This window comes from Taudactylus pleione, unplaced genomic scaffold, assembly GCF_031769625.1.
Source record: "Taudactylus pleione unplaced genomic scaffold, aTauple2 ptg000032l, whole genome shotgun sequence".
Lineage (NCBI taxonomy): Eukaryota > Metazoa > Chordata > Amphibia > Anura > Myobatrachidae > Taudactylus > Taudactylus pleione.
The window spans coordinates 5125709-5148579 of NW_028284434.1; the positions used below are offsets into that span (position 1 = coordinate 5125709).

At 40.1% G+C, this 22871-nt stretch overlaps 1 protein-coding gene across 1 annotated transcript in view; it reads left to right on the forward strand.

The window, feature by feature from the left end:
* LOC148538921 (uromodulin-like) overlaps positions 1-22871 on the forward strand; it is a 61745-nt gene that overhangs the window by 37097 nt on the left and 1777 nt on the right. Inside the window, exons 10-18 of the mRNA XM_088452098.1 lie at positions 410-476; positions 859-1788; positions 5657-5761; positions 10493-10701; positions 13863-14014; positions 16643-16888; positions 18734-18896; positions 20601-20682; positions 21814-21852. Of these exons, the coding sequence (XP_088308224.1) occupies positions 410-476; positions 859-1788; positions 5657-5761; positions 10493-10701; positions 13863-14014; positions 16643-16888; positions 18734-18896; positions 20601-20682; positions 21814-21852 (1993 nt within the window). The remainder of the gene's footprint in view (positions 1-409; positions 477-858; positions 1789-5656; positions 5762-10492; positions 10702-13862; positions 14015-16642; positions 16889-18733; positions 18897-20600; positions 20683-21813; positions 21853-22871) is intronic.

Genomic DNA, 22871 nt, shown 5'->3' on the forward strand with positions numbered 1-22871 from the left:
CTAACCTTTCCATAAATGTTATACTACTGTCACCCTTGTATCCAGCCCCTGTGTCACCCCTGTCTGTCTGCCCCCTCCCCTTAGAATGTAAGCTATCACGAGCAGGGCCCTCTTCCCTCATGTGCTTCTCCTTCACTTGATTATACTTTAATATACAACAGTACCCCACCCTTGGTTGCTGACACCATGCTGCTTATCTAAGTGTTATGCTGCAATGTATTAATAATGTATCTGTCCTGCATTGTTTGTACTTTTAATAACAGTTTTCTTGTGTGCTCATTTGTTTATGTAAATTGTAAGGTGCTGCGGAACCCTTGTGGCACCATATAAATAAAGGATAATAATAATAAAGTCCTGAGAACACCCTCTAGATGGATAAAAATGAACAATGACACATTGTAAGGTACAGACAGTAAATTTCAGCTACAGTACTGTAGTTATGGGATCTTTAATCAAGGAACCTATTATCTGGAAATGTACTAAAAATTTAAAACAACACGTAAATAATTTACTGCTCTGATTATAACAAACACACCAAAACTAATCTTCAAGTGTTTCCTCTTAAAATCACTGTGAAGAGCACTACTATACAATGCAATGTGGAAGCTAAAGTCAGTGGCTGTGTTGTGAAAAACAGCCCACAACCCACATATTCATAATTTTATATTAGAAAAATGGACCTGTCATATGCAAGGTCACTTCAGCTCAACCCACTCAACCACATCATCCCATACCCCCCACCCCTGTTGCTGTACTTTCCTGTCCACCTATCCTTTCATGGTGGTCTGTCCTATCTCCATAGCTGTAGTGGGAGCCATTGGGTGGGCTCTCCATAGCATCTTACCATGCATGACTGAGATGGGTCAAATAACTCTGATTTAATTCATTCATATAGACTAAAAAAATATCCACATCAATCTGACTTTATATTTCTAATTATCATTATACTTTATTTGTCATTTGTAACAGATATTTGCTCAAAGTGTGACATCAATGCTTCTTGTAGAAAAAACCTACTTTCCCATACATGTGTCTGCAATGAGGGCTTCAGTGGTGATGGACATGTATGTTATGACATTAATGAATGTAACTACTACTATTACTACTGGATGAGTCCTTGCAGCCCTGGTTATTGCATCAATACTTATGGCTCATACGACTGTGTATGCCCATCTGGCTATATATCAGTAAATAAAACATGTGTCGATGTAGATGAGTGTTCAAGACCAGAATTAAATGGCTGCCATGCGTTAGCCAATTGTTCTAATTACTATGGATCCTATTCATGCTTTTGCCCAGCTGGATATTTTGGAGATGGATTTTATTGTGAGATAGATGAATGCACAAGAGATGTCTGTGGGTTTGCCAGAGAATGCACTAAATCCAAAGGGTCCCATACCTGCCGTGATCCATGTGACGGCTATACTACACTAAATGAGCCTTCCAGGAGCACATCTTATTATGACTACTACTTTTACTACTACTATTATTGGTATTATGGACGATCAGACTATTACCTTAATGGATGGTACCGTTTTGAAGGCAGTGGAGGAATCCGTATGCCAGAGTTCTGTCCCTCTCCAAATAGTTGCTACACCAGGAGCCCCATATGGTTAAATGGAACACATCCTGATCAATCTGATGGCATTGTAAATCAAACAGCTTGTATTATGAACAGTGATCTTTGCTGCTATTGGACATCAAATGTACAGATTAAAGCCTGTCCCGGAAACTATCATATATATAAGCTCAGTGGAATTCCAAACTATTATGCCGGATATTGTACAGGTAAGTAAAGTCAGCTATGTTTATAATGGATATGTGCTATTAGTACTTATTTAAAGTGACAGAGATAAAAATAATTTCATCAAGGTGTTGATTTTTGGACATCAATGCTAGAAACTGTAACTCTACTATCTCAGTGACTGCAGCCATAGATTACCATCCACAATAAATTAAGGGTAGTCTTTCAGTATAATTCTGGCCCCCCCACTTGACCCTACCAAAGCTCCAGCCCCCATGTCAGAGAAAGCTACAAAGTTATAGCACAAATCAATTACATCTATACTTTCCTTACTTAAAATTGATGTATTAATTAACAAAAAGTATACCAAAACAAAATTTTAAAAACATTGTAATAAAAATATTTTTTTGTTGTTGTTAGGACAGCTCCTCATGTGCTATAAGGAGTATTGAAAACGATGAGTTTTCATATGCAAAAAACTATTTACCTCTTTGGGGGTCTATTTATCAAGCGTCTGAATATTGTTAGTGTGATTTCTGTCTCACACTTGCACAGCAATGATGAAAGTGTATTTATTGGGCAGTTCACACATGCCCAGTATGGAGACAAGTACAGCTATTTGTTGCTCATATGTGGGCTCTCCTGCTAACACGAGCACTGTAAACTCTATGATTGGAGAAAAGCCTTACACTGGAAAATGATGTTTCCCTCAAGGGCTCATTAGAACTTTGCAGGGGGATCAGATTTCCTAACAGTACATTGAAAGACATCTCAAGGTGGGTGTCTGGTAATACAGGTTGAGTTTCCCATATCCAAAATGCTTGGCACCAGGGGTATTTTGGATATTGGAATATTCAGTATTTTGGATATTTGCATATCATAATGAAATATCTTGGGAATGAGACCCAAATCTAAACAAAGAATGCATTTATGATTTATATACACCTTCTACACACAGCCTGCAGGTAATTTTATACAATAGTTTTAATAATTTTGTGGCTCAAACAAAGTTTGTGTACATACATTAATTTAATGTATGTTTCATATACACTTTATGCACACTGACTGAAGGTTAAACAAAGTTGACTGCCTTAAACAAAGTTTGTGTACATTGAACCATCAAAAAGCAAAGGTTTCACTTTCTCAGTCATGCTAAAAATATTCCGTATTTCGGTATATTGCGTATTTCGGAATATTTGGATATGGGAGACTCAACCTGTAATTTGCTGTGACACTTATTTCTGTATCACTGTGATACATACTGTAATAAATTGTACCACTGAAAGAGAGCTATACTAGCAATAGACAACATTACAATTAAGACACCTACTTGGTTCTGTAAAACCCTGGTCCAAAGCAGTCGTGGACTAAAGTAAGCAGTCAGTAGGATTTAGCTAGAGTGACCAGCAATAAGGTACTGCAGCAGCTACACATTACACAGAATCCTAAGCAGCTCCAGGTGAAGAAGAAGGCATCTGGTGGTGGCAGAGATTCTTCTCCAACAACTGTGGCACCGCAATGAAGCAATTGACACTTAGGCATAAATTTGCTAAAGTGAGAATTTTTAGAAGTGAGTTTTAGAAGAGATGTTGCCCAAAGCAACCAATCAGATTCTAGCTATTATCTTCTAGAAGGTGCTAGTTAAATGTTAAGTAGAATCTGATTGGTTGCTATGGGCAACATCTCTACTAATACTTCTAAAACTCTCACTTTAGTAAATTAACCCCTTAGAGAGGAATTACATTTGCACCAATAAGGCGATAACTTTTTGTGCGTTAATGAAGAAATATGTCTGTAGCCCCCGAAAAGACAAAGTGACTTAGGATAACAGTATAGAAGTGTATTAGTGGCCACAATAAACATTTTGGGAGTTTTTAAATTGTGTCAAATGGCTGTTATATGCATTTTTCTAAATCAGTCAAATAATGATAGAAAGCAAGAGTGTTTTAGCAAAATAAATGTTTATGTAAATTGGTGGTGCATACAAATGCCTATACCTATATATTTGTGTCATTGAAAGACACTTTTAAAAATCATTAAAATTACGCTTCTAACACCCACCTGCAATCTTAAATACACCTATCCCATTCTTTGAAGGACCCCCATATACATGTCCCACATCAATTAACCCATTTTCCTGCACCTTGAACTTCATCACCCCATAAATTAAGTAATTACTTGCCAAATTAAGCTAATTAACAAATTATTTTTACATAATTAGTCATTAAGGAGGTTGTCCAAGTGTTTTTTACATTAAAATAGAGATTTTCCCTAACTTATCACCTGCTCAGGAGGTGGTGATAATAACTAATTAGCGATAAATGCTATGGAGAATTTGCACCAGCGAAAACGGCAGCTAATAGGATTGTGCGATCAGTATTTAGTCGCACGATAAAATTGTTTTGAGAAAAGCGGGATATCGCGGCTAATTGAATTACCCCTTAGTGGGAAATTCAATTAAATGTGAAATTGGTAATGTGCCCTTGGTATGGCTTGAAATGGTAGCACATCACATTCACATTGCAAATGCTTTACTTTCAGTTTTGGACCTGGCAAAGTTACCCAGCATATGTTGCCATTGGGCCATGCATCTGCAAGTGGCCATTACTTGACCGGGATCTAAAGGCTCCTTTCATAAAAAAATATATATATTCTAGTCTATAGGCTGCAATGGCTAATGCCATCAAAATATGGCATTAGCTATCGTGAGGAAGATCTGAAAATCTAACCTTTGCAGAGCTTGATACATTTTGCCCTATTGCAGTCCCCCAAGATATCTATGGGGACTTCTGTGGCAGTGAAAAATAGATCATAGCAGATTTCTCAGCTATCTACTATATGTATATATAGTGTATGTTAATACATACAGGGGAAACTTAGAGGCTTATTTAGTCACAGACGCAGTTAGTTGCTATTGACCAATGTTTTTGGGACTGTGCATGCACCAAAGCTGCAGTGTCCATGTGCTGTGATGCTGCTGTGGCTATGATGACAGTTTCAGGGTGGGATGGGTGCATGCTTAAGAAAATGGTGGCATGTTACCTCCATTTCTGGTGCATGCTGAAGCCAGCGACTGACTTATCAGACTTCTCTGGCCTTGGCAAGTGGGCATTCTGAGCAACCTTAGAGTTGTGCAAATAATTGATGGTCTTACTGATTTGATCCGAAGCTCCGTCTTTGGACACAGGTAGCCGATCTGAGAAGCCAGCAGTTGGCACCATTTTACAAAAGATGCCTCCTGCTGCATTAACATAACTTTCTCAGATCCACTACACCCGAAGTCAAACAGTAGCACTGATCACTTCTGGGTCAATCTCTGAATCAGGACCTTAAGGCCTGATTCAAAGATGGACACAATGCTGATGTTTATGAAGTTGAACAATTATCAGTGGTCTGAGTCGCACTACACATGCATCAAGTTAATTTACCGTTAGCTGTTTCAGCAAATATTTTCCCATAGTGTGATTGACAGATAGGGAGCATTTGGGGGAGGAAATGGGGGAGTGTTGGCAAAAACACAGGCATGTTGCTACCAATTTAGGAGCATGACGGATATAGCAACTGTGAACCCAAACACAGTAAAAATTAGCTGCGGGGTAAACCCTGTTGCTAATTGAAATCCTGCCTTAGATTATATTTGTATGGTATATGGTATCAATGATTTGATGAGTCCATGCTGTGCCTGTAGTGGCACAAATTTAAAAGGTAATTTGCTATTTTTACACTTTTGATTCATTTGCTTCTTACTTTAATGTTCTGTTTGATGTTTGCCAGCTGATCAAACTAAATAGTCAAAAATAAATTACGTTTTCTATATTATTCAGATGTGTGTCTATATAATTATTTTTAAATTAATTTTAACAGTACTGTTTTTCAAATTAATTAAGCTTAATAAAACATGTTCCTCTTAAGATGCAGCTACAGTGGCAGATTCTTGCTCATGTGCTGATGACGAAGAATGTAAACTAGTTGGTGGGCGATACAGTTGCTACTGCAAACATACTGCTGATGAATATGGCAAGTATAAAAAAAAAATATCTGTAAAGAACATAAAACATAGCAATATGTCTTTCAATGCATTCCCAGAAGTGGTGTTGTAGTACAATTGGTAAAAGAAAAAGTGGAAACTCAATGCACTGTCACGAATCACTTAGGATGGGGATAGCAATGAGATATATGCATACTTGCTGACCTTTTGGCTGTCTCCTCCGAGACATTATGAAGGCGAGCTTGGTGGAGGTGGGAAGGTGTGAGTATGATGGTGGGCAGGGCTCGGCTGATTTTGGTTGGTCTGGGGGCATGATGAACCAATACCATCATCATAGCCCCACCCCCACTATGCAATCCTGAAATTAACGGAATTATTGAGTGGGGGTGGAGCCATGATGACACGATACAACTTGAAGTGCTGGCCTGTGCTGCCCACTTCACTGGGGAAGTGAGAGGCTGTGGCCAGGTGTCCCCAAACCCGGGAGACTTGTCCACCCCTCCAGGTGGCTGGGATTTCCACTTGATTTTCAGGAGCCTCCAGGCCATTCCGTATCAATATTTGTAAGAGGAAATCTTCAATCAAACATAAAATTACAAATGAAAATAAATTTGTACACTTCTGCTGCTTTTAGAAATAGGGTAGTCACCCAAATCACATCAGAGAGCAATCAATATGTAGCAAAAGGTAACAGTGCAATATTGTGCAAAGACAAAAAAACAATGAAAAGACAATGAAAAAGAACCATGTGAGATAAGCACTCATTGGTGTATATTTAATAAATGTCTAGGACATATAATTTAAAAGCAATAATAAAACATGCATATACATAGTTAACATATAGGAAATAAATTTTGTAGTAATATGTGCCAGATAATTATAGATTACTTATTCTAGAGTCCACTAAAAGAGCTTGAAAATTGGTGTTAGTAGTGTAAATTTGCGAATGTAATGGAACTTTTATGGCACCTTATAAATAAAAACATTATACAACTTAAGATGGCATTACAATGGAGATCAGAGTTTCCTCAGTGACTACAGAGGACTACTCTTCCCTACAGTATGTGTCACTCACTGGCCAGTCACACACGCTTCCTCAGGCTCTGGTGGGTGGAGTTGTGGCTCTGGGTTACAGGGTGTCACTTGCTGGCTGGAGGGGTGAATGTATCTGGAGCTTACATTCTGCAGTTTTGGAGGTTTGCTGGTCACGTGACAGCTGCAACCTATAATATTCTCTCCTAGGAAAGGCAGCCTATGTAAATCTGCTGTTTCTACAGCACATTGTCAGACCCTTGTCTGCCACTTTGGGGTATATTTACTAAAGTGCGAGTTTTTTAAAAGTGGAACTGTTGCCCACAGCAACCAATCAGATTCTACTTATCATTTATCTAGCACCTTTTAAAAGATAAAAGCTTGAGTCTGATTGTTTGGTATGGGCAACAACTCCACTTCTAAAAACCCACACTTTAGTAAATATACCCCTTTGTGTCAAGAGGTTCTGATTACCAAGCTCCTATTCTGTTGCTTTGGTTTTTCCTTCCTTGTTCCTGTGATTCCTCCAGAGTTCTCAGCTTTCTCTGGTCGCTCTATTTTATATCCAGCTGTCTGCACCATTGGATACAAATTCTTCAGTGGTTCCCTCTGTTTCTTCCTGTGAGTAATGCAATTCATCCTGACACTGGGCCTGATTCAGAGGTGGTCTCAATGTCGATGTCAAATGTACAGTAGTGGAGTGATATTTTGGTAATTCACCAATGCTGCACAGTGCATGGACGCGCACGGTGATGGATAAGAGGTGACGGATGCAGTATGGATTTATTCACAAAGAGAGTGACAGGTAGTCAGCATTTGGTATAGGTAATGGGAAGTGACTGTTGTGACCATTTTCTAGCAGCACCATAGTGAGCCTCTGCAAATTTGATCGCAGTTGGAGAGTCCCTTGCGTCTCAGTTGAGAGGGACATTCTGAGAGAGCATAGGGCTGCTCAGTAGTTTGGTATCACCCAATGTTTCTTCCTCTTTTGTACATAAGCAGCGGATACTGTGTGAGACACTTGAGGTGGGCCTCTCTGTGCACAAGACATCAGATGCTAGGCAGATGCAAGTCCCCGGAGACTTGTGCCAGCACTGTCGACTCCACCTCTGTGACAGGAGCCGAGTGATGCAGGAGAATATGACACTGCAGCACTCAGCTCTTGTCACTGTGGAAGAGCAGGCATTTCAGTGTCATGTTCCCACACCCCCATTGTGATGCCACTGAGCATGATTACAATGGCCCTGATTCAGAGCTGCACACAATGCCAATGTTAGCACAGGTGAGCAATTATTTGCTACTGTGCATGCGCAAAGATTTAGCAAACTCCTTTGGCGCATGCATTCCACTGAGTGTACACTGTTTCCTATGGGAGCACAGGCATTTGGAATGGTGAAGCAAAATCATGGAAATTCCTAGGTGGTGACTGTTAGGAAGGCCTGAAATGCATGCAAAACAAGACTGTCTCATGGGTGTGTTATGGGAGAGTCACGGGCTTGTCAGTGAAAGTGGATGTGTTTTCAAATGCAGAGCCACAGCCACTGAGGCCATGTTTACATGAATTTAAGGAGACATTGCGTCTGCCATAGGATGGTGCAAGGTTCGATGTTGCATGTGATCGTTTGCTGATGTTGAAGTGTTCAGAACCACTGGTGGAGCTGCACCCTTCATGGTCATTGAAAGTGGGTGTCCCAGGTGTCTGGTGTATGCTATCACAAAAGAGAAAGACTAATACTCGCATTTGCAGATTATTGCTGCACAATCTTGGCTGCATTAGCTTCCAGCTCTGAATCAGGCTTAATAAGTTTACTTATTTAACCAGTCTAGCTGATACCAGTACCCAATGAGTATGGATGGGGTTTCCTAGGGAAATGGTGTTACTATTTAGACTAATCTGGGAAGGGAGGGGTTACTGGGAGATGAATATGTCTCCTTCATTTACACTAAGCATTGTCTGACTTGTCCTAGTTGGGCAAACAGTTCCAGTCATGAACACACATGGTGGACAGTGCTTTGGTAGCACCTGGTGGTGGTGGTTGGGGTTGTGTGTGTGTTGGGGGTCTTTGGTATTTCCCTAGTTTTAGCCATTGCTGGACAACTATGATTTCATCTACATGTGAATCAGAAGCCCCTTTTGCAGCTGTTCCCCTGAATGACACTCATCAGAGCTGCAGCACCTGAATGGATTCCACTGCATCTACGTATTAAATAAGTAGATACGATTTAAGTAAGGGGTGGAGAGAGGAGTAAATACGGTAGGGAGTAAAACTATTTCTTAAAGGGGAACCAATGTAAAATATTTCTTTAAAGTGATTATTATTGGTTGAGCTTCACATTACATTCATTTGACAGTCAGCACATTCTGTTTATTTAGATTCAGTTATTTATTCTTCCTGTGCTTTGGAAGCTGTCAGGCATAAAATAAATCACTATCCAACATGACTCTCTCTCTGCAGTCTTACAGAAGCATTACTTCTTATTTAGCAAGTTCTTTCTGCTGATTATCAGCAGACTGTGCATGTACCTCATACAGCAATTTCTAACTGGTAATGCACTGCATCATGCACCTTGACAGAGGATCTGAGAGTGAACAGTCCTCTACATATGAGCCCAGAGGACTCAGTTCATGAACAGGCATTTCTTGGAGCCAACTGGGCTACTACTTTCAAAATACATAAAAAAAGATCCATGTTGGGGAGTGTAATAATAATGTCATGGATGTGTAGCCAGACTTCTGGGCTTGTTTGAGGAATGTGTACAGAGAAAGGATGTATGTTTATGGCAGATCTTTTGCATCCAGCATGGGCTAGAGGGTGTGGCATGTTAGGACGACATTTATCATGTCGACGTGCATCAGGTCAACATGATAATGTCAACATGGTTGAAATGTTGACTTGGTTATCATGTCGACAGTGACCATGTCGACAGTATTCATGTCTACACGAATAACATATTGACATTATAGAATGCCGACCTAGCATCCCTGGTGTCCCAGTGGTCACATACCTAGTCTCGGTGACTGCAGTGGCTCCAGCGCATTTCTGGTGGACATGTCAGCAGTACTTCAGATGGAGACCTCTGAGGAGTGGCAGTTCTAGTAAGTATTATTCCCCTAATCATTAATCCTAATCCCTAACTTTCCCCCTAGTGTCTATCCCTAACCCCCATTTTTCCCCACAGCCTAAGCCTAACCTCCACCTACAGCCTAACCCTAACCCTCCTGGTGATACCTAACACTAAACGTTGCCATTCTGAGAATGCTTACATTTCACATGGCAACTTTTCACTTGTTAACATTGTGAACATGTCGACATGTTGAACCATGTTGACATTGTGGTGTCGACATAATCACTGTTACCAGATTCTAGGCTAGATGTAAGTGCCTATACTAATGATGATGGTTGCAGCTGTGGGCAGGAAAAATGTGGGTCAGGGGACCATATGCAAGGAGAAGGTTGAATACTCCTATAGACAGATGGATACTTGTTCTAACATAAAGCAGTATTTTAGACTGCCACAGTTGTTCACATTTGTGGCACTTTCGATTCAACACAAGCCAATGCTAAGCATATTCTAAGCTTTTATTGCAAAAGAAACATTACAGAAAAATAAAAAGGATTTATTTTTCAGTATACTGAGTGAGATAGAAATAATGCCAATTGTTGATTAAAACATGTCCAGAACACCATATTAACATAGTCTCACAATGTTGTGCTTTCTTTTTCTAGCCTTACAAGACTTGCGTCCTGAGCTGACATGTGGGAATCAGGAAATAAAAGCTACTCTCCAGAAGTGTCACCTGCAAAAGTTCAATTTGAACACCAAAAACGTGCACCTGAGAGACAGGAGCTGCACAGGATTTTCAGATTTTCACATGAAAAATACCATAACTGTAGTATCTGTCTTAAAACATGGAGTGTGTGGAAATGAGTTGATGGTAAGTGTTTCCAGGGCTGTATTATAGGCGGGGTGGACATGGTGACACACTTTGGGGGCACCCACACTGCCGTGAACATTCCGGGCCACTGTACAACGTCTCTGGCCAACTCCCGGCTGGCAGCAGACATCACTGCAGTGACAGCACACTCCATCACTGATAGACAGCGGCTGACAATGGCAGTGTATTGGCAGGGGGCAGGGTCTAATGCCGTGAAGTGTCTGCCCCCATTAGAAGCCTCCCCTTCTACCTGATGATGTACATAGAGGTAGGGAAGTGTGTTTGCACTCATCCGACTGTCCCTTCCTCCCTCCCTCTCTCTCTCCCTCTGTCTCTCTCCCCCTCCTCTTTCTCTAACTCTCTCATGACTTCACTCTCTATCTTCCTCCCTGTCTCTATCTCCCTTTCTCTCTCTCTCTCTCTCTCTCTCTCTCTCTCTATCTCTCAATATCTATCTTGTTCTCTCTCTCCCTCCCCCTCCCTTCCTCTTTTCCTCTATCTCACTCTCGCTCCCATCTCCCTCTCTATGGGCGGCATGTACTAAAGGGGAAAATGCAAAAAAAAAAACCGTTTTTGGGGGTTTTACCACATTCCCATATGTACAATGCATCAGAATGTGATGCATTCCGGTGCTTCATCCTGATGGGTAATGCCATCTTCAGGTGGCATTACCCCATAGAACCCTATTGGCTTCTAATCAAATGCGGTATGTACCTAAAGATAGGTGGGATGTACCACATCATTGCTGTGATGCTTAGTACATCCCACCCTATGTCTCACTCCCTCCCCTCTCTGTCTCCCTCCCTGTCCCTCTCTCTCTCTCTCTAACCCCCCCATCCAAAATCCTGCATTTGCCCCTAGCAATGTACTAGATCATGTCCGCTAAACTGATGGGAGTCAGTTCCCAGTAGTGTTGTGGACATAATATAGTTTACTGCGATCTTTGCTGGTCATTGGAGAGTCTAGAGACAAGGTAAGGGGCATAGTAGTCATTGTGTGGGGCCATAGCAAATTTATTGATGGGCCGCCCATAACTTAGTTGCCCCAGAACCCCACAAGCCTAAATTAGGCCATGAATGTTTCCCATAAATTAAATAATCTAAAAGAGTTTGGCATACATAAAAGCTACTAAATTATGGACCAGATTACTTTTTTTTCACAAAAACTCCCTTGATTTGTGATAACCCAAACTAATTTGCTGCTTTATTGTTTCACACTATAACCCAAACAGTAACTGTAACAGTACTTTACAACTTTTTGGATCTTCCCTCTGGGAGATCCTGGAGAGGCGTTCCAAGGGCCAAGTGCAGGGAGTGTGGTGACACAAATCATGTCATCATGGCCCTGCCTCCATGATATAATGCAGCAAATCACAACATCATGCCAGGGGAAGTGGAGCCATGATGCAGCAAATCACACAATTGATGTAAGTGGCCAGCTTTTAGGAGGGTTCCCTGCTCTCCAAGAGTCATTGAGCCTTGACACCTGGTTTGGCCTTTTGCCTGTTTAGCACATTTGTCCAATACTTGCTGATTTGTTACTGTTTAACTGATCTTAAAAGGTTGACTGTTTGATTGCATTTGCCTCGTGTTTCCCATTTGCTGTAGCCACAATGATCAGTGACTACAATTGTATGTACAAGACATAGGGGCAGTGGAGCACCTACATAAGGGAAAGAGGACACTATAGGCTAAGACAATGACTAATCTGGCTATTATTGTGTGAGTACCAGCAGTCATGTATACAGCTAGCCTGCCTCCAACAGTCAGCAGGCCACTGATTGCTGGCCTTCCCAGTTAGAATCCTTAACAGGACCCAGCTGGTCCCAGCCTCAGGTTAGAGATGATATAACACACCTCTGAGGTGTTACCACCAACCTCTAGCATCAATGCCTCATGCTGGGAATCACCTATCATCCAGCTATGACAAGAACCTGCTGAGTGCACTCCTCCAGTGCCTGAGTATCAATTGTGTTCTACATAGGTGCTCCTGCTCCAGATCTATACTCTCCAGTAACGTTTCCAGTGTTGTTTAAACTCCAGTGTACCATTTCTTTGACAGCAGCACATCCATACCCGCCTTTCCATCTGCAGTGTTTCCTCATACCAGCTAAATCTGGGTACATTTTAAATGATATGTGTACCCAGCGATGTGATGGGTGACTGCATGGGTGACGGGCTAACATACAGATGTGTCCTCTTACATCCTTTCCAATCACACTACAAACATGCACATGCATAATGCCATACGATTACCTGCAGAGGTATCCGCTATGGTACGCTGTGGCACACTGGAATCGTACCATGCAATCCTATGGAGTCGCAGTGCGCTTATGCACTCATGGGTGCATGCCTCGTGCCATGTGTGGCACAATTTGCCACATACGCAGCCAAGATGCAAGAGCACAGATCTGTATAGGGATGCCAGTACACATCAAGTGATCTGGTGCCCGACTGTCTGATATGTCGGAACCAGCTGCATCCAACTGCATGGGCCATCAGTCGCATTGTCAGATTGAGCTGCATTTAGGGCTGACCTGATGATGCGACTGACGACCAAACGGGAGCGCACATGGCCCAACATAGTGGGTACACATTAGGAGATTTTGACAATATATCAGACCAATCTGTTGTATCAGCCTAAATATCATCTAATGTGTACCTACCGTAAGTACTGTTGCTTTCATGGTGGGAACCAACTACACTGGACTGAAACCTGTGCCCTTATTGAATAAAATCCTTATCCTCTTGCAGGGATTCTTGGTGAAGTCCAGTAGGGGAATTCGCGCCAGGGTATTTGGTTGTGCTAATTCCAATTATCATCTGTATGTGTGTGTACACTAATAAAGTTTTATACTTTTAAGTAATTTTGATCTTAATACACCCCAAGGAATGCTCTTCTTTTTCTAGCTGTAAATGTGAATTGTTTCTTGTTTGAGCTAAAGGTAGCACTTCATACGATATAAATAACATAAATATTGTTAAGTGGAATTGGATATGGAAATATAGGAAGATAGAATCAGGAGGACAGAAAATATTGATATAGGAAGACTGGTGTGGGTTGTGTTTTTTTGGGGTGTTGAATATTCAGTCTAATTGCATGCAATTATTTGTAATATTCTTGGTAATAATCTCATTAGTAATAGTCCTTTCATTATACAGAACAACAAGACACATATTATCTACAAAAACACAATTTACCTATCCAAGGACTCATTAGTTGGCGGAGAGGATATTGCCAGTATAGAGTATTCTTGTGTATACCCTCTGGACATAGAGCTCTCTCTTGAAACAGCTCTTCGGCCCTTTTCAAGGTACTGTAAATATGTAATAGTGTGTATAAACTATTATTAACAAATAATATTATGACATCTATTAAATGCAAAGTTCTTCTAAGAATTGTCTTCATGCTATTTGTCTCAAATAGTGTTATTTTATTGTAGCTAATGCATGCTCATCTTAACTCCCCATTATTCAGTACTGCAGGGTACAAATTAACTTTAAAATAAGAAGAAATAAAGTAAGCCTTATGTAGTGGACTCACTGGGGGGTGCAGGGAGTGAGGATCGCACCAGGTGTCACCATCTGAGTGGGTGACACGAAAATGATGGCTCCTCCTCAGTGAACAGGATCCTAGCACTGCACTGTGACAGTTATTGTGCAGCACCTGGCTCTTGGTCACTGAGGAGGAGTCTGCAGTGGGGGGAGAGTATCTGGGGACAGCCAGGCATCTCCTGGAGTGCTGGACATAACCCAAGAGTGAGTTTGCCCCACCCCTTTTTTGAAGAGGAGAGCTTGAGAGTTTCCCTCTCAGCACATGAACATGGCATCTATTCAGTGCAGAGAGGGACAGGGGGCATGTCCGCAGCTCCCAGGGTGCTTGACATGCCCCTACCATGTTAAAAACAAGGCATGGCTTGCTGACATGGCTTTTCCCTTCTTTTGATAGTTGGTTGGTTTGTGATATATTACATCTCGTGAATACCTCCCATCATTGGAGGGCTCATCAGAAGGAAAGGGGGGTTGGAGGGGTGACTGGTTGGATTTGCTATGCCTCTGATAAGCATGCCTATCCCCTCTTGATGGGCATTTTTATCTATTTTGAAATGTCATTTTTATGCAGCATCTGCCTCCACAGTATGTTATAGTGCAAATCAGGACTAGATGAAACAGAAGTGGTCATCTAGGCTACCAATGTTTAGAGGATTCCTAGATTACTGAATGAGTGAAATACTATCAATCATTCGTTGTCTTTATTGTGACATTGAGGGGCAACAAACAACAGATTCTAACCAGTGAAACTGACTATTCTGCGTCCCCATGTTGGAAATGTTCTGGGAGTGCAATGCAAGATTCTCCTGCTACAACCTGGAGAATTCTTAAAACTGTTGCTATATCCTATTAACAGGGATGACAAACAAAGGAACTGCATGCTAATGTATACTAACAGCCTGATTATAAACAAGGTCATTTCTAAGCTTTGCAATTAATAACTATATGACTTATGGATATTTTGTACAGCTGTACAATCATTATAAGTTTTTGTGAATAGGACATTAAATTCTTGTTTAAAGTTATACAGTTTGCACAATAGGATGAATTTGTGATATTTAAGCTACATATCTTATTTTGAGATAATTATTTATTATATTGTAATTTCTTTACACCAGTGCTGTGCTAAATGTATATTATTTTTTAACTGTATTAAATTGAATTAATCTTACAACCAGCACTTCTTTATTTCTTTCTTCATTTCTAACGAATGTAGGTAGTCAGATCTATATAATTAAATAAGATAAGTGCCAAGATTTGTTAATTTTAGTTGTACAATGGTACTGTATGTGATATTCACAGCACTCCCACTTTATATACAGTACACATAAAAAATCACCTTCTAAAATCAATGGCCCTCATTCAGAGCCGTACGCTCTGAGCAGAGCGCATGCTCTGAATGAGGGCCGCCCTCCATAATTATGGAGCATCCTCCTGGACGCTCGTATAGCTGTGGGTCACCACCCACAGCCTATACGAGTGTGCAGTTTGATGGCCGCGATGGTCTTGACCATCGCGACCATCGCCACTGCGAGCCGGAGCCTGCGGTTGAGTTTTTCAACCGCAAGGCCCAGAGTGATTTTGGCTCTATCAGAGCCAAAATCACTCCCACTGACATCACTAGTGATGTCAGTGGGCCGGCTTCTGAAGGTAGGCATTCCCTTGGGAACATCCCCGTCAGGGAGGCACGCCCCCGGCACGCCCACCAAAGGGGGCGTGCTGTCAATCAACATCGACAGCACGCCCCCTTTGATCAGACACAACGAGTGAACGAAAGTCCTTCGCTCGTCGCGTCTGGCGCATGCGCACGACGGATCTCCCGCCGTTGTGCGCATGCTCAGTGCACAACATCGACCCACTTGCGAGCGGACAGCCGCTTGCAAGTGGGTCTGAATCAGGGCCAATGACTTTAGATGGTGATTTTCCTCTTTGTGAATTGACTTTAAAGCTGCATACACATGTAAAGATTTTCCATCAAACCAGCCAACTAGTTGATTGGTTGGAATGAAAATCTGGTAAGGTATGAAAGCAAATGACAATCAGCAATTTGCTCCCAAACACCGGAAAATGGACAAAAACTGTTGTTTGAACAAATTGTTTAGATCAAACATTTAACAAACTTGTCTGATGACCATTTTCATCTGTTTTCTGGCATTTAGGAGCTAATTGCTGATCATCAGTTACTCCCATACATTACCAGATTTTCATTCTAACCAATCAACTAGTTGGATGGTTGGGCAAAATATCTTTAAGTGTGCATGCAGCTTAACTTTTTGCTATAATTTCACCATTCAGTGATCTATTACCAAAGAACAATGACATTATTCACCCAGCACTAAGAAATGTTTGATTATGACATAGCCTAACAAAGACTTTATTTATTACTACAGCTCAGTTGATTTTAGTGTGGAAGGCACAGGACAGTTATTGGCAACTATTGCTCTCTATGAAGACTCAAGTTACAAGATACCCTATGAGGGCTCAGAGGTTCTTCTGACATCCAAATCCATCTTGTACATTGGAATAATTCTAAAATCAGCTGATAATGCTTACTATTCTGTAGTGATGAAAAACTGCTATGCTACACCTTCAAAAGACTCATCTACCTCTGCAAAATACTATTTGATTAGAAATAGGTAAGTCACAGAAAAGTCTAATTTATTTAATGGTGTCTAAGAAGTACATTTTTAAGTTCTAATGAGTTTTATCCAAATTACAGTACTATCTCTTTACTTTTTAAATTTGCCATTATTGCACAAGGGTGGTTCAATGAATAAGGTAATAAGACCTCTCATTGTGTAAATTTATTCAACTTGTACTGTACATACATGTATAATCAATAGCATGGCATTGATACAGATTATTTTGCCACATAGTCCTCATACATTCCAAGCATTTGTTCCAATGGTACAACAAGGCATCTATCCCGGCATAGAAGAAAACAGTGTCAAGCATCTGAAGCTAGGACACGACAGCTTGCTGACCACTGTTGGTTGTGAATTGTCTTTCACCCAGGTGCTTCTTCAATTATCCAAAGAGATGGATATCACTCAGTGCTGTTAGGGCTGTAGGGAGGATGGTCCAGTATCTCCCAATGGTAGCAATGTAACAGCTCATGCATGTGATTGGCATTATTATGCAGCAATATGATGCCTGTTTGCAGCTACCCAGGCCATTTTCAACAAATTGCCCTCCACAACCAGCTCAATGTGTCACAACAGCGGACAGCATTCATAGTATCTCCCTTGGTGAAGAAATCAAGAGGAAGCACACCCTTGTGGTCCCAAAACTCAGTCGCCATGACCTTCTTTGCTGGTGGAGTTGTTTAGAATTTATTTGAAGGTGGGGAAGATGCATGTTTCCATGTCATGGATGCTTGCTTCATCTCCAGTGTCAGATGATGCCCTCACATTTCATCTAATATGGTATAAGAAGCTCTTGGAAAATGATTGTATATCTGTATTATGTCTTATGCTGGTAAATGAGTATATAATACATGTAATAAATGCCTGCAGATCCACTTGAAAAAATAATAATATTAATAATAATAAATAAATAAATGTAAATGAAAAATAACCAAATTAAATAATTAAAATGAATAATAATAAATGATGAATGATAAAAAGTAAAGAAACAAATAAAAGAAACAAATAAAGGGAATGAAAAAAACAAATAGATGTTTAGGCTCTTTTGCGGGGATGATGGGTGCCCGCTGCTTTAGTGCAATGCACACTGGTATCTGTTCCTCTCTTACCCTGAGACACAGAGTTGTCCTTTTATGCAGATAAACATTCGATGCTTAACGCTGGATGGACTCTGCACTTTGTCTGTAGAGCTGGGGTGGTGGTCTACTTTGGCTCGCTCCCGTTCTGCATGCAGGGGTTGCAGCTCAATCTACTCCGATCTCTGCTGTGCATCTGGCAAACTCTCTGGCTAATAGCTCTATTTAGGATAGAGCCAGCGGCTTGTCAGTGGTTAGGGCTCCAACGCGTTTTGTCCACGTGATGGACTTTGTCAAGGAACCGGGCTGTTGGTAGTTGCTTCAATTTTTACTCAGTGAGTCTCAAGTCCAGCAAAAAGTTTTGGGAGAGCTGTATTTCAGCTCTTAAATGGTAAAGTTGGATAGTCTCCCTAATAGTTGGTAAGGGTGGTAAATGGTACAAAGACATCTTTCCAAGATGGAACACAATACAGGATATACAGGTGGGGGAGCACAATACAGATGGGGACACATTTGGCATGAAAGGACAAAACAGATATTACAGACTGGGGGGCAAATGGGGAGTCTGATAGGCTTTTTTAAGAGACATGTGGGAAATGCTTAGACTTAGAGGAGATATTTTTCCATATTCGCTCCGCCTCATGTCAAAAGCTGGTTACGCCACTGCTTGTAGTGACTATTTTCAGTATCAAGTCTAATCATATTCAAATTCTGAATCAAGCTAATTATCTCATTGTTGTTGGACAATGATGTTTTACAGCTGTCCCGGCAAGCAGGACTCTACTATTAAAGTGATTGAAAATGGAAACTCTCAATATGGACGCTTTTCAGTTCAGCTGTTTGGATATGTCAAGGATTCAAACATTGTCTATTTGCACTGTGAAATTCATATTTGTGATAAGACCAATGAGACATGCACACCTGTAAGTACAAGCCAAATCAAATAAATTTTGTGCAAACTATCTTACAATTTAGAGTCGTGGGGTACACTGCACAAGAAAATTATTGGAATAACAATTGTATTATAGCTGTTGGTGAGGATACTTTGTTTTGCTCTTCAACAAAGAGGTCTTCTGGCCTCACAGACTTCCCTTACATAGGGGAGGATTTACGAAGTAGCGGCTTCTGCAAGCCGCTGCTTCCCAGCAGGTTGAAGATCCTTATTTGTATCAGCACCCGGAGTCAGTGTAAAGTGCTGCATGCTATACACTGAAGTTGGGTGTCATTTTAAAAAAGGAGCTCCAACCCACCTGAAAGCAGCGCCTTGCAGAAGCCGCTGCTTTGCAAATTCTCCCCAATGTGTCTCTGTTTTGGATAGTCTTCTGTAAAGTGTCTGGAAATTTCACTGAACTTATCATGCAGGTGTCACCCTCAGTTGAAGAGCCTGCTGGAGCATGCTATATAACCCCTCAAGCAAGTTCTGTGATTCTTTTTCTCAGATGTTTTTGATGATTGGCCCAATTGCTATTTATCTAGGACCATTATGGTGCAGGACTCCGCAGTGTTCTATTCATTATCCCGTAACCAGGGTTCCACCCAGTGGTCATCGCATTTTCCCATGTCCCCTCTAGGGTTTCTTCTGTAGTTAACCATTTACAGAACTCTAGGCACTGTGGCAAATGCTGCTTGAGCAGATTCTTCCTTCATAATTCTCCAACCCATCCACTTTGGTTTCATCCTACATCATTGTACCTACAGTACTCCAACCCATGAACTCCAACCCATTAACTTCAATTTTGTTCCTCATGATCTGTCCTCTCACACTTAAGGGGATATGTATTAAGCCTTGGAGAGAGATAAAGTGGAGATGTTGCACAAAACAACTAATCAGCATCTAATTGTATTTGATAGACTGTGTTAGATAAAAGACTGTTACAAACTGATTGGTTATTTTGGCCAATTTCTACACTTTATCTCTCTCCAAGGCTTGATTCAATTTGGCCAGTCATGGTTTATCTCTAATAACTAACCTAAACATGTGGTTCTCTCTTTGGCGATACTATAATTATGACACATATCAATAACAATTATGTGCATGGCTTATGATCATCACAATTCATCCTACCAACATTGCTCTTAAGAACCCCATACATTTGTATGTCCTAATAATGATGAGGGGGGTCCCCAGGAGAATTAACTGAGTCTGATATCAATTTAGGATTTTGTTTTACTGTTCCTCATTATTAATAAAGAAGGAGCACAATTATTTTACATGAACAGTGTGTTTAAGAAACTGTAACTTAAACATAGATTTGTGAGCAAGTTTATATAGAGCAATCTTGTATATTCATGTTCCTGCTGTGTGTTCTGTTGCCTGTGGGGAGATTTTAGCTATGGCTTCAAAAGACCTTTCATGTGAAGTACAATATTTCATGCCATCCTGTGTGCAGAACAAAGAAAATAGTTAATAGTATAGTTTTTAAAATGTTGCACATATCCTTAATATACTGTACCTGTGGGATATGGAAACAAATATATAACTTATTCTCTTCTGCTAGCCACTCTAAAATATGTTACACTTTAAATGAAACATTCAACTGAACCCCAAACTAGTATATGTAAATGGTGTTATAATATATATAAATGTGTTTTCCTGAATTCACAATCATTCGGATTTCTTCTTTTAGTCCTGCACTGGAATGAGGGCTCTCAGTGCTAACAATGCAGCTGCAGATAAAACTTTGTCTTTGGGGCCTATAGTTAAGCAAGGTATGTTTACTTGTTGTTATACCAAATCATAACATAATGAAATAACAAAAATAAATCAGTTTCCAGGTGCAATGTATTGCTGAATTTAAACAAGTAATATGTGGTACTATCTATCTGACATTACAATCTCCATTACTTTTTGTATTTTAGTAGTATAAGTATTCTCTCAACCTATATTAAAAACTAACCAACTAAATAAATAAATAAGACAACCTCAATTACAAATACTGCCAATTACAGGATTCATAGAACACATGAACATGAGATTACCCTTTAAATAATGCATATTAATTTGTAATCCAAATTGTATAAGAAAAAATTGTCAAAATTGTATTTGATGTATTGAATTAGAGGAATTGTATAGCACAGCATGTTGACATTGAAAAATATTAATCTTGCCAGGGACTAAAATGTCTAGGGATCATTCATTTAAAGACGGGACTTTCCCTGGAAATGACGGAGAATTGATATTTTAGAGCTTTTTTTATCTATTGAAAAAAAACATGCCCATGTCCTTAACTATGCTTTACTCAAAATGAGAAAATATTTCTTTACAAAAATATTTTATAAATAATTCAAGCAATGTAATTTTTCTAAATTACATTATTAACTTATCATTTATTAACAAAGACAGGTTATAAAAAAGATGCATTATAATTAAATGTATGGCTAGGAGAAACATCTCTTGTAAAGTTCAATAATCTTTTAAATGGTATATTATTTAACCGGATAGCATTATTTACCTATCTACCTTCCAGCATTACCAAATTAATCCAGGGCATAATGATTGCAGTTTAGTATCACTTAAAATCTTGATTGCATTAAACTTAACACTATATACTGTAAAGTACATAAAACTGTAAAAAAATGCTTACAACACTTTTTCATATTTTAATGCCAAAATTGATATTAATGGTAAGAAAAAGAATCTTGAATGAAATACATGTGGTATGGTGGAACTGGAGGTAGTTTGGGTGGGTTAAGGGGAGCCTAGTGTGTACTGATTTTTTTAATGTGATGAGTTATATACAGTAAAATACTGAGTTATGTACAGTATGATACAGTATAACACGCAGTACAAGTAGTTAGGCCATGTTTTCTACAGTAATTACATTTTTATTCTCTCTGTAGATGAAGCTCCCACAATCACAGAGAAACCAATCTATAATGGTGAGTATTTATTGTTTAATTACTGTACTGTAGTCACAATGAAAGTGAGTATGTAACTTCACTCATATATGGAACTGGTTTTATTTCACTGCTGGTGTCAACTAGACTCAAAGGGGTTTACTGCCCAAAATCCACTGTTTCATGGCACCTTCATACATTATCCTGAGCTGCTCTGAAATGCCCTTCTCAGTGTCCTATTATCCTGTATGTTCTACATTTTAATCCCAAATGTAGTTTTACTGTTCAGCAATCTTCAGAGCAGTAACTAGACTTTTTGGTGCCCTGTGCCAGAAAGCATTGTTGCCCCCCCCCCCTCTATATTTCAAATCGGGACATAACCCCCCCGAAAAAGGAAGGGCCAGGGAAGAGATAGGGGAGAAAATAAGAGGAAGCTACAAGTGAGAATGATAATAAACAGGAAAATTGGCAGGTCAAAACAGCACCCCCTGCCCTGCGATGCCCTGTGATATGGCACTGGTCGCACTACCCTGTTACGGCCCTGGTACACAATAACTTCACCTTTTTCTTTGTATAAATTTAAATTGTTATATCTAGTTCTGAAAACAAAGTCATTTCACAAATGAACAGAATAAGCATTTGAAGACCTGTCCAGAGTAGAGAAGTTGCTATATACAGTATCTTGTAACAACCTGTAACTCTAAGGGGCATACCCCTTAGCTATAAGTGAGAATGCTAATAAATAGAAAATTCATAGGCCCAAACAGCGCCATGGCACAGGTTGCTCCACCCTAGTTACGGCCCTGGCAATTTTATACCACATTTACCTGTATTCTAATTAGCAAAATGAGCTTTGTATTTCTGCTGTGGTAAAAATCCAGCATTGCACTAGGAGATAAAATAGCCCATAACTGAATAATAGTATTTGTTTTCTCCTATGTTACTTGCGCTTGTCTATTTACTAGATTTTCTCATGGAAATCAAATGCATCATTTATTTTCTATCTAGCAGACGTCCTGTCCTATTCTATTCTATTATTCTCTAATAATGTATCTTCCCCT